The sequence below is a fragment of the Ictidomys tridecemlineatus genome, chromosome 5, assembly GCF_052094955.1.
Source record: "Ictidomys tridecemlineatus isolate mIctTri1 chromosome 5, mIctTri1.hap1, whole genome shotgun sequence".
NCBI classification, from domain to species: domain Eukaryota; kingdom Metazoa; phylum Chordata; class Mammalia; order Rodentia; family Sciuridae; genus Ictidomys; species Ictidomys tridecemlineatus.
This window is the reverse complement of record NC_135481.1, coordinates 93,198,856-93,215,941: the sequence shown is the minus strand read 5'-3', so window position 1 is coordinate 93,215,941 and position 17,086 is coordinate 93,198,856. Positions and strand designations below refer to the sequence as shown.

General features: G+C 42.2%; 1 protein-coding gene across 1 annotated transcript; it reads left to right on the top strand.

The window, feature by feature from the left end:
* The first annotated feature begins 379 nt into the window (after positions 1–379).
* Positions 380–934, top strand: LOC101965615 (non-secretory ribonuclease). The gene has a single exon (XM_005341487.3). It carries the CDS (start codon positions 380–382, stop codon positions 854–856), a length of 477 nt encoding a protein of 158 aa, XP_005341544.1. The 3' UTR covers positions 857–934.
* Positions 935–17,086: the final 16,152 nt, after the last annotated feature.

Genomic DNA, 17,086 nt, shown 5'->3' with positions numbered 1-17,086 from the left:
CCAAGACGTCAGAACCCTCCTGGCTCCTGCAGCCTCACCCATATGGGCTGCTATATATTTACCATCCAAATAGGAGCACCTACAGCCCCTGAGCCTCAGTTCAACCAGCTGGTTCTGTTCTCACAGGAGCTGCAGCACAAAGACTAGGTAAGACATTGAGCCCTCAAACTGGGACAGCAGGGCCCACGGTGGGATAGCACCTGAGGGAGGATGAGCTGAAGTTGGTGTCCAGGAGACTTGGCACACTGTGGGGACGGGAAGCAAATGGAAATATGACCCCAGTGACTGCAGAGGGGGCTGCTGGTTGAGACTGAAAGAGTGTGTGGTAACTGGGCCAGGATGCAGAACTAGTTACCTCTCTTTTTTGCTCACAGGAAACATGGTTCCAAAGCTGCTGGGATCACGACTTTCGTTTCTGCTGCTGCTGGGATTTGTGAGAATGAGTGTCTCATTTGAAGACCCACCGGGCGATTTAACCCCTGCTCAGTGGTTTGAAATTCAACACGTAAATATGGCTGGCCCCAAATGTGATGATGCAATGAAGATAGTTAACAGTTACATTGGGCAATGCAAAGCCAAAAATACTTTTCTAAAAGCAACTTTTGCTGATGTTGTTCAAGTTTGTGGAACCCCAAATGTAACCTGTCTTACAAGCCCCAGTACAAATTGTCATAAAAGTTCAGTTCAGGTGCCTTTAACCATCTGTAGCATCACAAAAAGTAAATTGAGTTATGGAAACTGCAAATACACAGGTGTATCAGCAAGGGAGTTCTACATAGTTGCTTGTGACAAGAGATCTCCACGGGACAATACCACATATCCAGTGGTTCCGGTTCACTTGGATGGGACATATTAGCTCCTGGATCATCACTTTGTGGCATGGCTCATCTACCAGCTCCCAAGCCCTCTGTCAACCCTGGATATCAGCTCCTCTCCTCATGCAACCAGTCCCCAGCCCCCTTCAAGCTTTGCTGAGCTGAAGCACCCTGTGAGCTGTGCAATAAACCTCTTTGCAGACAATCTAGATCTCTGTGTATCTGTTTCTGCTCCTCTGCTGTCATTTACTCACAATCTGTCCTACAGACATGTTCCTTTCTCTTCCTGAGATTTTATACAGAGATATTAGGCAGAGACTCCTTATCAAGAAGCTGCAGAGACTTGGCCCCCTCACTGCCTCAGGCTGGGAAACTGGGGTGTCTACTGAATCTGCCAACTGACAAAGGCCCTCCTCAAGAGCAAAGTTTTCTCAGCCTGCTCTGAACCTTCTGCAGACTGGGCCCTAATCTTGGCCTGTAGAGGCATTCATTGTACAGTTCAATGGATTTGTTGGATTTTTTTATTATGTTTTTAATTGACATAATAATTGCATATATTAAAGGGTCTAGTGAGATTTTTCCAGACATGTATAAAAAGTATAATGATCAGTCAGGGTAATTGACATTCCCAGAACCTCAAGCACTTTATCATTACCTTCTGGGGGGAGCATTCAAAATCTTTTCTGCCAGCTACTTTGAAATATTTGGTACATTTTGGTTAACTATGGTCATCCTGCTGTGCTATAGAACACTTGAACATGTTCCTCCTATCTACCTTTAGGTAACTGTGATCCAACCTGTCTCTATCCCCATTCTCTCTAGCCTCTAGGGACTCTTGTCCTACTCTCTACTTCTATGAGACCAACTTTTTAGATAACACTCAGGAGTGAGATCATGACGTATTTGTCTTTCTATGCCTGGTGTACTCCACATAACATAACAACATCCAGTTCCATCCATGTTGTTGCAAATGACAGAATTTCATTGCATTTTGTGGCTAACTAGTATTCCATTGTGCATATGCACCACACCTTTATCCAATCATCAGGTGATGGACACTTGGGGAGTTTCTATTTCATGATCCTTGTGAATAATCCTGCAATGAAGGTAGGACTACAGATGTCACTGTTATATACTGATTTCCTTGCTTTAGATATATACCCAGAGGTGGCATTGCTGGGTCACATGGAAGATTTTGTTGTTGTTATTTTATTTTGGGTTTTTGTTTGAGTACATGTGGTACTGGTGATTGAACCCAATGGTGCTTCACTTCAGAGATACCACCCCAGTCCTTTTTATTTTTTTATTTTAGTTTAATTTATTTTTAGTTTAATAACTTATTTATGTATCTATTGTATTAGGGTTATCTAGAGGAACAGAATCAACAGGAAGTATGACTATAAAAAGGGAACTTATTAGGTTGGCTTATGAGACCAGAAACTGGATAGTCCACAATGGCCGCCTGCAGGCTGGAGAGCTAGAAGAACCAGTAGCTGTGCAACCCCAGAGGTGGAAGCCCCAGAGCAAGAGGGATTGACAGTGCTACCTAGTCTGAGACCAAAGGCTTCTGGAAACTCCTTGGAGAACTACTGGCAAAGTCCACTTTGGAAGAGAGAAGAAGAGTTTGATATCCTTAGACAATCAAAGCAACAATCATGAGCCTGGTCAAGAAGAATCGAGCTTGCTTCTGCTACTGCTTTCTTGTTCTTCCAACTTTTATTCTATCCAAGTCACCATCCTATTGGACAGTGCTGCCCATACTTGGCTATCCCACATGCCAATCATTCCTAGAAACACCCTCATTGACACACCCTGAAGCCTCTTAATTATCAGCATCTCTTAATCCAATCAAGTTGACAATCCAAATTAACCATTACATCTATCTTGAGTTAGGGTCTCACTACGTTACCCAGGCTGGGCTCAAATTTTCAATCCTCCTGCCTCAGACTTCAGAGTTGCTGGGATTACCAGCATGAGCCACCTGGAAGTTCTATTTTTCACTTTTTGAGAAAACTCTTTGCTGTTTTCTACTAATTGCACTAACTTGAACTCCCACTAATAGTGGGCAAGGGTTCCCTTTTCACCACTTCCTTTCTGGCATCTGCTTCTTTTGTCTTTTTGATGATAGCCATTTTAACCAGGATTAGATGACATCTTGTTTAGGTTTTGTTTCACATTGAAGTTGAGCTTATTTTTAATAGGCTTGCTTTCCAGCAATTTGTATATATTCTTTTGAGAAAGTCTATTTAGATCATCAGCCTATTTTTTAATCTGATGGTGAGTTCTTCTGCTGTTCAGTTTTGTGAGTTTCTTGTATATTCTGCACATTAATCCTTTGTCAGATACATAATTTGCAAATATTTTCTCTCACTCTGTAGGTTGTCTCTTCACCCTGTCAACTATTTCCTTTGCTGTGGAGAAGCCGTTTAATTTTTTATAATACTACTTGTCTGCTTTTCCTTTAATCACCTATTTGGGGAACTTCTGCAAAGAATTTTTGCTCATTGCAATGTTTTAGAATGCTTAACAAAATTCCACCTAAAGTGCTTTGACAAACTTTTGTGTAAATGTCTGGTCACATTTTGTTTTATCTTAAAAGGGTTTATCTATTCAGCGCCTAGCTATAGACTATTGTCTCTGGAATCTTACAACCACTGTGGAGCAGGGAAGACAATATGGTGATAACAAAAACATCTTAAGCACTGCACATTGTCTCCTGCTTACCTACTCATTCCTTCCCACTCCTACCTGCATCCTGTAGACATGTGATTTTGTGGAATGTGGAACATCCCCTCCAAGGGGTCTAGAACATGCCATACCCAATTCCCAACACCCTTCTTGCCACTGAGTGGGGTTCTGCACACACTGCTAAGAGAATTTCCCAATCATTCTCTCAGTAACTTCTCTCAACAATTGTTTTAACTGCTTTCCATTGCCTAGGAAAGAAAGTCCAAATGATCTAGACTGACATGAGAGGCCTGAGGCTGAGCATTCCTGTGAGTGAAGCAGAGATCAGCTACAAATCAATCTTAGCCAAATTCCACTAGATCCTCAGCATGAAGTAGCCCTCTTGGCAGGCTGCTCCAGTCACTTCAGTCACCCCCACACCCTGTCAGACGCACACCAGACATATTCAATGCCTTAGAACTCTGAAGATTGATCCTGTGACCCCAGGGACACTGGGATGATGAGTTGGTATTAACAGTAGCTGAGCAGCTTTATGAAACTCAGACACAGGGAAAGCACTTCTGCATTTGTGGTTAAAGGATAACAGTGATTGAGTAATGACTCAATGTCCATTGCTCAGGAGTTCCTGGGGAAAACAGAAGCATCAGGAAGGACTTTGGTTGCCATGTGTTCCTCAGGGATGGGAATGGGCTTTCCAGCCAGGCAGACCTGCTGTCCAGTCTAAGCTTGGTAGTGGGAGCCCCTTACTTGAACTCTGTGGAGACTTCGCTGATGCCTTAAAGTAGGGCAGATCCTCTTGTTTTTTTCTGTCATATAATGTTATGTTGTTACCTGTGAGACTGACACTTGTGGGGACAAGTGCATGGAGTACTGCCTACGTGCCACACATTAAGGGTGCCTGAGTAGCAGGTTACTCCCCTCATGCTAGGCAAATGAGTGGCAGGCTGCTCACCAATAGGCGCAGCGCCCCAGCGCCCCAGCGTGAGGCCACATTTGCAGTCTCAGCACTTGCTCCACAGTCTGCTCCTCGATTGGTTGCCGCAAGGACAGTTGGCCAGAAATTGTATTGGTGGCTGCCTATAATCTGCTTAGCTATTACCCAAGATATATATCCATGGTAACTGTGCAATAAAATCAGACCTGCTTCCAGCTTGGTCTCTGGAGGTCTTGATTCGTGACTCCACAGCCACACTCTCCTCTACCCTGTTCCATGGACCTCCTCACTGGACAAGAGAAAGCCCACGCAGACAGTAATCTGTGGTTATGTAAAAAACATGTCTCTCCCACGACTCTGCAAATCCCATTAAGAACACAGAGTGTGAGGATGAGACTGGTGCTCAGTGGTCGAGTGCTTGCCTAGTATGTGTGAGGCACTGGGTTCTATTCTCAGTCACAGGGAAAGCACTTCTGCATTTGTGGTTTAGAAAATAATTTCTTAAGTAGCCAGGTACTGTTAGAAAGAGGTGTCAAAGAATATAGGAGGAGAAAGGGAAGGGAAGGGAAAGGAAGATTAAGGAAGGAAGGAAGAGAGAAAGAAAAAGAAAGAAGGAAGGAAGGAAATAAAGAAAATAGGTGGATAGGTAAGGAGAAAAGGGCAAAAGATATTCCTGCTTTTACAAAGGTCGTTTTCCATTGAATACCTACAGACATTAAATTTAATGCATATGTAAATTATACAGACTGTTAAGGAGATAAGTACAAGAAAGAGAATGAGGAAAGATATGGCTAACAACTTAAAATAGGGAAGTCAAGGCAAGCCTCCTTGATGAGCTGTTTTCTGTTGCTAATAATAAAATACCACAGACCAGATAAATTTTAAAGAACTGCGTTCTGTTTGGGGTTCACAGTCCTAGTCAAAGGTCAGAAGGCTGCAGCTGGTGATAGCCTTCTTTCTGGCAGAGTCCCAAGGTGGCACCAGGCACCACATGGCAGGATAGGGTGTGTGCCTGCATATGTTGTCTTTCTGGTCTCTTTCACTCTTTTTATAAAGCTATCAGAATCTAATAATCTTGGAGTCTGGCGAATTTATCTAATGCTAATCACACTTTAAAAGCTCCACCTTTAAGCACCATAGTGGATCAAGATGGATTAAGTTTCCATCTTTGTAATACCTCACAATGGAGATTAAATTTTAACATATGAAGTTTTGGAGGATACTCAAATTAGATCCAAAACGTAGCATGAGGTGACACTGAAGCAGGGACTCAAAGATAGGATGGTAGTTAGCCAGGTACATATTTAGGCAGAAAGGTTTTAAAGGAAGAATGTGCCTAGGATACATTTCAGGATCAGCAGGGAGGTCAGATGTTAGAGTGAGTGAGAGGGAGGGCAGTAGATTTGTTTGGAAGTTAAGAGTAGGAGGACAGATCACTGAAGAGCACATGGACTTTTGTAGTTTTTAACTTAGTGTGAAAAGAAGGCACAGTAGAGGGTTTTGAGCAGAGTTACATGATCTGAGTTGTTTCAAGAAGATTTTCCGGCTGCTGAGAGTGGGGTCAAGGGTAGAAGCAGGGGGTTCAGGTCCAAGGCTCTGATAATAAACCTGGTAGAAAGAAATGATCTCTCATTTCTAGGCGATCGCAGCAAAGATAGTGAGAAGTAAACAAACACTGAAGGTGTTTTGAAGGCAGAAACAAATGAATTTACTGACAGGTTGGAAGTGAGACAAAAGAAAAAACAAAGACTCAAGAATAACATCAAAGTTGTTGCCCTCAGAATGGAAAAGATAACATTACCTTCATCCCAGATGGGAGATGTTGATGTAAGAGCAGTTTTAGGGGAGTAGCGGGAGAGATGATTATTTCCACTTGAGACAGGTTAAGTTTGAATTGTCTGTCAGACCTTCAAGTGAAGATGTCAAGTAGACAGTTGGATGTACCAGTCAAAAGAGAGAGATCTGAGCAGAGTGTAAAATCAGGGAGTTGTTTTAGAATCAGTGCACACCAAGGGAGTATGGTAGAGAGAGGAGAGGAAAAACAGCTGACCCTTGGGTTCTACAACATCAGCTGATACCCCAGTGTAGTTGTGGAGGAGAGTGAGAACAAAAGCCCTGTCAGGTAAGGGAAGAGACAGAAGATAAGTGTCCAGAGATCAACACACTGTCTCACCATGATCGATTGCAGATGGCACCAGGACTATTTCATGATGCTTTTCATCCCTGTTTCTGTCACAAAAGTTCTTGACCTAGAGGTTGTCCAAGGAGGTGATTAGGAAGGGAACTCATCGGAGCTGTGTTTTCTGTGCTAGAGGAGAGAATGAAGACATGGAGAGTAAGGCACCAGCATCTCACCTAACCCTGATGCACCAGTCCTTCCCTCCCACACAAGATTTCATAGCTGCTCCTGCCCTCTACTGGTGGAAAGACACTTTTGTGAATCTCCATCTCATCAAAAAAAACGCTCGCTGAGGAATTCACCATCTCCTCCTTCTTGGGCATCCAGCTCCAATCATTACTATTGTTGGGAAACAGTGAGATTACTCAAATTGAGAAATGCATTTAAGGCCCATTTAACCTTGACTGTTATCTCAAATTTTCTAGACATCAGGCATCCTGCTCCACAGCTCCCTTCCATCTGAACTACTAGTTAATATTTCCCTTTTATCAACTCACTTTTTCACACAGTTTTGTTGAAAGCAGAAGAAAATACAGAGTACAGTATTTATTTGTGCACATTAAAATAAATTCATGAGCTGGGCACAGTGGCACACACCTGTAATCCCAGAGGCTCAGGAGGCTGAAGCAGTAGAAAGTTCAAAGCCAGCATCAAAACTTAGGGAGGACCTAAGCGATTAGCAAGACCCTATCTCAAAATAAAATATAAAAAGGGCTGGGGATGCGGTTCAATGCTTAAGAGCCCCTCATTTCCTTTTGTTGTTGTTGTTCCAATTAGTGATACATGACAACAGAATGCATTTTGACTCATTGTACACAAATGGAGCACAACTTTTTATTTCTCTGGTTGTACACAATGCAGAGTCATAACACTCGTGCAATCATAAATATACATAAGGTAATAATTACCATCACATTGCACCATCCTTCCCACCCCCATACTCCCTCCCCTCCCCTTCCTCCCCTCTGCCCAATCCAAAGTTCCTCCATTCTTCCCTTGCCCCACCTCAACCCCATTATGGATCAGCATCCACATATCAGAGAAAACATGTGGACTTTGGTTTTTCAGGATTGACTTATTTCACTTAGCATGATAGTCTCCAACTTTATCCATGTACCTGCAAATGCCATAATTTCATTCTTCTTTAAGCCTGAGTAATAGTCCACTGTGTATATATACCACATTTTCTTTATCCATTTATCTGTTCAAGGGCATCTAGGTTGGCTCCACAGTTTAGCTATTGTGAATTGAGCTACTATAAACATTGATGTGGCTGTGTCACTGTAGTATGCTGATTTTAAGTACCTTGAGTATAGACTGAGGAGCTGGATAGCTGGGTCAAATAGTGGTTCCATTCCAAGTTTTCTAAGGAATCTCCTTACTGCTTTCCAGAGTGGTTTCACCAATTTGCAGTCCCACCAGCAATGTATGAGTGTGCCTTTTTCCCCACATTCTCGCTAACACTTGTTGTTGTTTGTATTCTTGATAACTGCCATTCTGAGTGAAGGGAGATAAAATCTTAGAGTAATTTTGGTTTACATTTCTCTAATTGCTAGAGATGTTGAACTATTTTTCATATATTTGTTGATGAATTGTATATTTACTTCTGTGAAGTGCCTGTTCTGTTCCTTAGCCCATTTATTGATTGGGTTGGTTTTGTTGTTGTTGTTTTTGTTTGTTTGTTGCTAAGTTTTTTTAAATCTTTATATATCTTGCAGATTAGTGCTCTACCTGAGCTGCATGTGGTAAAGTTTTTCTCCCATTCTGTAGAAGAGCCCCCATTTTAATCCCTGGTACAAAAAAAAAAAAAATCCATGGCAATGAACACTTTAAATGTGTACCTGTGAATCCTTAGCATCGGTCATCTCACTTCCCATCAATTCTATACATTTTCTTCTTCTTCAGCTTATCTCAGACTTCAACATGAAAAGTTCTACCTGGAGCTGGGTACAGTGGTACACACCTATAATCCTGGAAATGTGGGAGACTGAGGCAGGGAAATGGTAAGTTTGAGGCCAGCCTCCGAAATTTAGTGAAACCCTGTCTCAAAATAAAAAGGTCAAAAGGGGCAAGGGGGGGCTATGGCTCAGTGGTGGAGCACTTGCCTAACACATGTGAGGCACTGGGTTTGATCCTCAGCACCACATGAAATAAAAAGGGAATATCGTGTTCACCTACAACTAAAATTATATTTAAAGAAAAGCAGGGAAACTGGGGATATAGCTTAGTGGCTGAGCACACTTTAATCCCCACTACCAAGAAAAGAAAGGTTCTGCTTTTAAAACAAAATGCTTTTACAAAAGAATAAAGGATTTAAAGATAGTAAAAAGAAAATGAAGACTAAGGTCAAAGATTTGGTTATATTTATCCAATTCTGTTTTTAAAAAGGGTTAGAAAATAGGCAGGCTATTTTCTCATCATGGTAGAAATGTTCCTAATTGCTTACTGAGACAGTTCCTCATGTTTTTCATGGAGTTATCAAAAGAAGTAATTCTTATAAACATTTGTTTCTCTTTGCTCTGATTCCATGAGTAAAGTGGAATGCTAAAACGTGATTCTTTCAGTCTCAGATTTAGCAAGGGTTCCCAAGAAATAATGACCAATCAATGACCCATCTCAAGTCAACTTTAGGAGGACCTTGTGAAAAGGAAAGAGATAAATCCCTCAGCCTGCTCTCCCCCAGTCTATGAGAGAGCTTGCAAAGACCTAGAAGTATAGTTTCTTCAATTTACATGGTAGTTACATTTCCAGCAAATTCTTTGTATTTTAAAACCAAACAAAATTAAAAGGAATTTCTAGGCGCAGTGGCGCACACCTGGAATCCTAGCAGCTGAGGCAGGAGGTTCTCCAGTTCAAAGCCAGCCTTGGCAAAAGCAAGGCGCTAAGCAACTCAGTGAGACCCTGTCTCTAAATAAAATTCAAAATAGGGCTGGGGATGTGACTCAGTGGTCAAGAGCCCATGAGTTCAATCCCCAGTACCCCCCCCCCAAAAAAATAAAAGGAGTTATGATGGAGGCGCAGAAGTTTATAAGCTGTTTTCCTTCCCACCTCAATATCCAAGAAGACAGTTATAAGCTGTTTATGTGAGGCAGTAACCCTTCCCCTTTTAGGAATTTACTGCATGTTTCTCTATGCCCTGCATACCTGAGGCCTACTCATTAAATGCCAGTACTGGTCATTATAGCTGCCAAAAATATCACTAAAAGAAAATGGTCCAGAAGTATGAGAAAAATGTGTGTGAAATTACATTTCCCATGTGATCAAATAGGAAGGAGTAGCTCCAATTGCATATTAGCCACACCCACACATCCTGGCCTTCCCTGAGATGTCCTGGACTCAGGAATTCTTTCCCTCATCTTTTCAGACACCCAGTTACACAGCTTTGATGTGTAAAATTTCTCACACCCTCCTCCTTCCAAAATCTGCCTCCTTCCAAAATGTACTTCCACCTGACCACACCAATTAGCCCGTGAGCTCCATGTAATTATTCACTATCAGAAGAAAGCAAAGGCTAACTCTTACATGCTCAATTTTACCAGGTCAAAGGGAATTTTGTCATTGTTGCTGTTATTGTTACATAAACTAAATAATTTGTCACAGGCTTGGGACGTCTCGAATGGAAGAGCTTCTACCAGCCTTTGGATCCCCGCAGCCTCCTGTTAGTGAACTTGACCATGGCCATGGAGTAGTGCCATGGGTCCAGGTGCCACAACTGCTGTTCTCCTGCAGGAACCAACCCTCACCTCTCCATCTTGATTTTGCCACAAAGTAGCAAGTGTACTTGGTGTGCTAGCTGATTTCATTTTCCTCACCATTTTCCACAGGGAGATTTTGACCTTCTTGATGCATTTATCCATGGCACAACAACCTAGGTGTAAGTTCAGAGAATCCAGAGGAGTGCCTAACCTGGTGATGATGGCGTATGTCCCTGAAACATTTTTGAAAGAATGGAAGAAATCTTACAACAACTCTTCCCTTGTCTGCCACATCCACTCAAGTTGTCCATAAGATGATAAAACATATGAAAACAATATTTTTTTGTCAGGAAAAGCACCCATCTCCTGCCCCATAAGGACTGGCCTGCATCCCTGTATTCAGACTTCTCTATAATCCATAAAGTTGCTCTTTTACATCCACATCTTGATTTTACTCCAGTTCTATCCTGGAACACTAAACCTGTCTTGGCTTAGCTATGCCAGATTACATTGGACTCTTCCTGATGGCCATGGCCCAGGTGTGTGAATCATGTCCAAGCTCCTCTGTTGCTATTCCCAGGCCTTGGCACCCCAAGGTTGTCCTCTGTGCCATGAAACTGATTAGCTGCGCATAGTGAGCTCTTCAGTCACTTGCTCTGCCCTGCCCTTCCTGGAGTGGTACAAAGGTCCTAACATCCGCTTCAGCCTCCACTCATGCTGCTCTTCATTGGCTGGTTCTTTGCCCTCAGAGCCACCCCCTGGTGTTAATGTAGTTTCTGTACTTACTGTTCTGAGTCCCTGAGCTGACCTTCACTATACAGCCTCATGACCTCTATCCAACCCTGTAAGCAGGCTCTGAACTCTGGTTCATAATGTTCCTGGACTTCCATTCTCACCTGTGGGATTAATGGAAACAAAAAGCATGTTCTGGAACACTGAGTGTCAGTTCACCAGTACCTTGCTGAGTACAGCTGCTATTTCTGATTATGAGCACATTTTACTTTGTGGAATTCTTTATGCTAAATATTTTACATACATTACTTAATTAAATCTCCTTAACCTTATTAAGTATGTATGTATTATTATTAGCAATATACAGATGAGAAGACAGGGGCTTAGAGAGGATGAGTAAATGAACAGTGTCATCAGGACTAAACCATCCATAATCTAAACTCCTTATCACGGTTATACAGACTCCTATAATTACTGAGATGCAGAGATCAGAAATGATGAATCCATTTCCCATGAACCCTGAGGTCTTAATAAACACCTTCCTTATGCTGAATTTGTGAAAGGTTCATTTCACATAGAACCAATCTTCCAATTTGAGGGGTAAAACTCCTTTGTTCCCATCCTTTTCTGACACACCCCTCTATAATTCCATCAGAGCATCCTTTGCCAAACTATCTAGAGTTGTTATCAGTAAAGAGAGTATGAAAACTTCTGAACTTATCTATCTCACTCCTGAAACCTGGATATGCTGTCATTCAAAAGCCTTAGGAGAGAGATGTAGGAGGCCTCATAAAAACAGAAGGCAGGCCTGGAACCACCTTGTGGAGCCCAAGGAGGGGTCAGTACACCGAATCTCTTTTAAGCAGAGCATAGTTTCCTCCATTCATTGGAATTAAGTTAGCCTGCACTATGTTGTACATGAATCCTACACTTGATATAACAATAGTGTGTGTGTCACCCCACAGATAGCCACTGTGTTAGGGGAAGCTGTGCACAGAAGGTATTGATGGAGGATATTTCTATATCAGCTTAAGAACAGATATTGCGAGGGCAGATATTGCAAAGGCATTGAAGAAATGTCAAGTGCTGGAAATTGAGGTGGCTTTGAGCAACTCTATGGTCAATGTCCTCAACGCTTCTTTTTATCTCAATGCAGAAGACCTCCAGGGACTATTATCTGACAACGACCCTTAATTACAAATAACGGCATAATGATATTAGCCAATAATTCAGTGCTGCTTTGACATGAAATAGGGTACTCAAGTCAATAAAATAATAGAACAAGCCTACATTGAGCAGTCTTTTGATACTAAAGACAAAATCATACTGAGAATCCAGTGTACCTCCCTTAACATATTTGTATTGATTCCTTTTTCAAATAAACAGGTCCTCAACTCAAGATCTTTTTTGTAGACTAGGTCATTTGGATTTAATTTGGAGATAATGGAGGCAGTTAAGTATGTGCAGAGGGAAAACAAGAAACAACCAGAAAATCGGTTTGGGGTTATACTCTGAACACAATTGAAAGAATGGTCAAGGATTGGGCAGGCATGACCTGAGTCATTTCTTAGGACACCATAACAATCTGATGGTCATAAACAGAAATGTCTCCAGGAACAAGGTAGGTATCACTATGAGTGCACAGACAGGATGGCCACTAGGAGGCAGAAGTGAAGTCATTGAAGACCCTGGAGCTTTTCTTTAAAGAGACAGGTGCTCCTTAAGAAGAAGTGGCTTGCCAGGTATGGTGGCTCATGCCTGTTATCCCATGCCTGTTATCTCGGGAGACTGAGGCAGGAGGATCACAGGTTCAAAGCCAGCCTCAGCAACTTAGTGAAGCCCTAATGCAACTTAGAAATAAAAAGTGCTGGGGATGTGGCTAAATGCTTAAGTGCCCCTGGGTTCAATCCCTGGTGCTGGAAAAAAAAGAAAAAAGAAGCAGCTTGAGAAGAGGAGGCTGCTACTCAGCTCTGGTTGATCTTACATGGAGTAAATGGTGACTCAAGTGGCCTCAGGTTTTGCTATTTTAAGGCAAATCGGAATTCAAATTTTCAATGTGAAAATCTTTGGAAAGATAACATAAATCTCACTTTATGTCACAAGATCCTGAGAAACTAATGTGACTCCATTTTTAAAAAATAAATAAATAACAGCAACTTCTACCTCAAAGCCTGTCCTAAGGAAGGAGGTGTGACCCTTGTCCTTGGAAAAACCCACAGAGCACTCCTAAGTACATACCCCCCTGCTGAGTTGTTTGTCTGTAAATAACAGGAGAGGTCTGCAGCGCCAGGTGTCCCTGACTCAGTTAGGCTAGGTGAGGACCCATAGCAACCCCCCTAGCAACCTCCAATCAGCATAAGAAAGGGAAAATATCTGGAATGCCAGATGACCACCAAGTAGTTATGGTGGCTGATAACATGTTGGGAAACCATGTAGTTTAGCACGCACACCCCTCCACCCCTCGTGGCCTAAACCAATTAGTTCAAACCAACCCCCTTGTTGTACTAGCCAATCACCCTACCCAACTTGTTCCCGCCATTGAATATGCTAATCAATGTTAAAAGTTGTTGTTTGATTTTCCCGCAGTATGGAATGATTTGCTGTGTGATGTAGTGACACATAGAGTATCTCCCCAAAACCTATAAAATCTCACTGAACAAAGGACCGGGACTCACTCCCTGGGACCGCTGCCTCGGGAACAGTTGTGAGTCCAGGCTCGAGCTTGCAATACAGACTCTTGTGTGATTGCATCAGATTCGGCTCCTGGAGGTCTATTGGGGTCCCACGAATCTGGCATAATTAACAATCCTTTGGTGTACCAAAGCCAGATTAAAAAGGAGAAAGGGGAAAGGGAAGATAGGCTTGGCCTGCAGAGTTTTAGGAGCTTTTATTGATGTCTGACGCCCACAGAGCCTGGATAGAGGAATCCCCACTGAGTTCAAAATGTAAAGGTGGAACCAGACTTTTACAAGGAAAATATATATCACCTCCCATAACACATTTTTTTTCTCCTCTCCTGGCTTTTAGCCCTTAACACAGAGCTTGGCCTATATAATACAACTGGCAAAGAATTCCACTAACTCAGCAATGAAAAACAATTTCCACATCACTAACATACATCTTTTCCCATTATATACCACTCTTTCCTCTCATACTTCTTCATTTCCTAGACGGCCTTCTGAGCTAGATGAATGTGCTACCATTTCCAGTGCTTCTCAAAAACACTGACAGACCCTACCAGAAAGTTCTCTCTTGAGTCAGTCCCTGTTTCAGGGCAGTACATTAGAAATGGCATTTCTAGATAGCTTAGAGAAGCTGATGATGAATCCAAGTTTCTTTTTGGGATTCCTTTCCTGAGTCTAGACTAGAAACTGCTGAAATAATTGTTAGACAATGAAAGGTCCTGGCCCAAACCACTGTAATGGAATAATTTTAAGATTTTTCTCAGAGTCATAAAGTGAGAGTAGGATGACTTCTAAATCTTCTCACTGCCAAAGCCTTTCTGATCCCCATGTCAGAGTCTCAATCTCTCAGGAGAGAGATGGGAGACTCCCCAGTGGGTGTCCAATCCTTGGCTCTTTTTTTTTTAAGACCTGTCCACACAATAGTGTCCACACTGCACCTCCAGTGAAGCTCCTATGTGAGTAGGACTCATATTCTAAGGATGTCATTCCAAGCCAAGGCCAGCACTGTTCTGTTCCCTGTCTTGTATCTGTGGGAAGCTCTGGCTGAACCTACCCCAGCCAGAGTTTTTTAAAAGTCTTAATTTCTCCAGAACCAGCTTGCTCTCTTCAACACAGATTTTTGGCAAAGGACACCTGATCCCATTGGCAAATCTCTATCCTGCAGCAGAATGCTTTGTGATTGGAATGGTTTCAATAGCAGCAGCAGCAGAGCTGGCTTTGTGTATGAGTTTATCAGTCAAATCACAAAACAAGTAAGCCTGTGGCACTAAAGGACCACATTCAACCCATGGGTTTCTTCCTTGTTGAGCCTCAGCATTTCTTCCTGATTGAGCCTCAAATACCCTTAGACTGAGAGCCTGAGGCCTCATCTGGGATCTCCCTCTTTCTCACCCAAGAAAAAAAATGAATCCCAGGGAGTAAGGAGAAAACAAATGTCCAGTTGATTCTGTCTGATTAGCTTCTTGGTTTGCCTGTGTGTGTGTGTGTGTGTGTGTGTGTGTGTGTGTGTGCGCACATGCTGAGGATTGATCCCAGAGTCTTGTGCAACTAACCACTGCTACAGACCCCCAGACCAGTTTGCCTTTTAAAATCGGTTATTACGAAATTATAAATTTTGCATTAGAAGGCAAACTGGTCTGGGACACACCTGCACACCTGACCCCTATACCCACAGGCCTTCATACAGTGAGCCCTGATGAAAGTACATCAGATCTGGTGATTTCCTTGGATAAATGGCCTATAAGGAATCACTACACAAAGCACATGTGTGCCATAATTTGGATAGTGGATCTGATGCCATCATATGATTTCAGCTACATGAATAGAATTCTGAGGACAAGAAGCTATGGGATTTAGTCCAGATCTTTGACTTGCTGACTACAGAATCTTGGCAGGTTCCTCCACATTCCTTTCTTCATCTATAAGATATAGGGTTTGGACAAAATGATCCCTGGGCAGAGAGATATACATAGAAATAAAATAAGTTTATATTCATGGGGCCTTAATAAGTCTCTACATATAAAACATTCTAATCTTCAAAACTATCTTTGCATTTGGGCATGATAAAAGATTGACACAAAAGAATAAGGGGTGAATTGAGACGCAAGAACTTTGGATGCCATCTGTGTTAATGGACTTGATAATAGCCTAGAGAGGTCAGTTCATCACTGAGCATGAATGTAATAGTTTCATGCCTCAGGTATCTCTAGGACAGGAAATATTTTGTTCTCTCTCTCTCTCTCTCTCTCTCTCTCTCTCTCTCTCTCTCTCTCTCCTTTGTTTTGTTCCTTTGTTTGTTTTCTGTTTTTGTCTGGGTTTGTTTTTGTTTTTTGTTGGTTGATTAGGTTTTGGGTTTTGGTGCTGGGGATTGAACTAAGCCTTGTACTAGCTCTGCAAGTGCCTTACCACTGAACTATATCCTTAGCCCTTGTCTTTAGCACTGAAGAGGATGTCTTGAGTGAGTGGCAATACATATCTTGAACCCCCTCAACATCTTTTATTGGACTGAATGCTTGTGTCTCTTAAAATTCTTATGCTGAAATCCTAAACCCTAATGTAATGGTATTAGGAACAGGGGCCTTTAGGAGGCCATTAATCATGAGCATAAAGCTCTTGTGAATGGCATTATTGCCCTTATAAAGCCCTTTATTGCTCTCATGTTCAGATGCAGTCAGAAGTTGGTCCTTTGCAACTCTCAAGAGGCCTCACCAGAGCCTGGCCATGCCAGCAACCCAATCTTGGGCCTCAGCCTCCACAACTAGGAGAAATGAATTTCTGTTGTTTATTGGCCAGCCAGGTATTGTTATTTTTGTGGTTTTGTTTTGTTTTGCTTTTTGGTACCAGGGATTGAACCCAGAGGCACATAACCACTAAGTCACATCCCCAGCCCTTTATTAATTTTTATTTTGAGACAGGGTCTCCCTAAGTTACCTAGGGCCTCACTAAGTTTCTTAAGCTAACTTTGAACTTTAATCCTCCTGCCTCAGCCTTCTGAGCCACTAAGATTATATTTGTGCGCCATTGTGCCTGGCTTAAATATTTATTTTTGTATTAGTTATTTTAATTTTTTCTTTAAGCATCGAAGCTATGCTGACTTATAAATACCATCATGCCAATGATCACAGAGATGACACAAAAGCTCCCGTGTGCTCAAGATCCAGAATGACTAGCTACCATGATTTTGATTCTCTGTCTCTGTTATTGACTGCACTCAGGAGTCCCTGGTACCTTCAAGAGGTATGGTATCTTGTCTGAGTGTGTTATGCTCGAGTTCAGGACCCCCAAAAGACCACCAGAGACCAAGTTCAATGTAAGCAGCAAAGAGGTGTTTATTGCAAGCTAGCTCAGTCCTCCGCACA

Coding starts and splice junctions, on each gene's coding strand:
- LOC101965615 (XM_005341487.3), top strand. CDS start 380: ATGGTTCCAAAGCTGCTGGGATCACGACTTTCGTTTCTGCTGCTGCTG.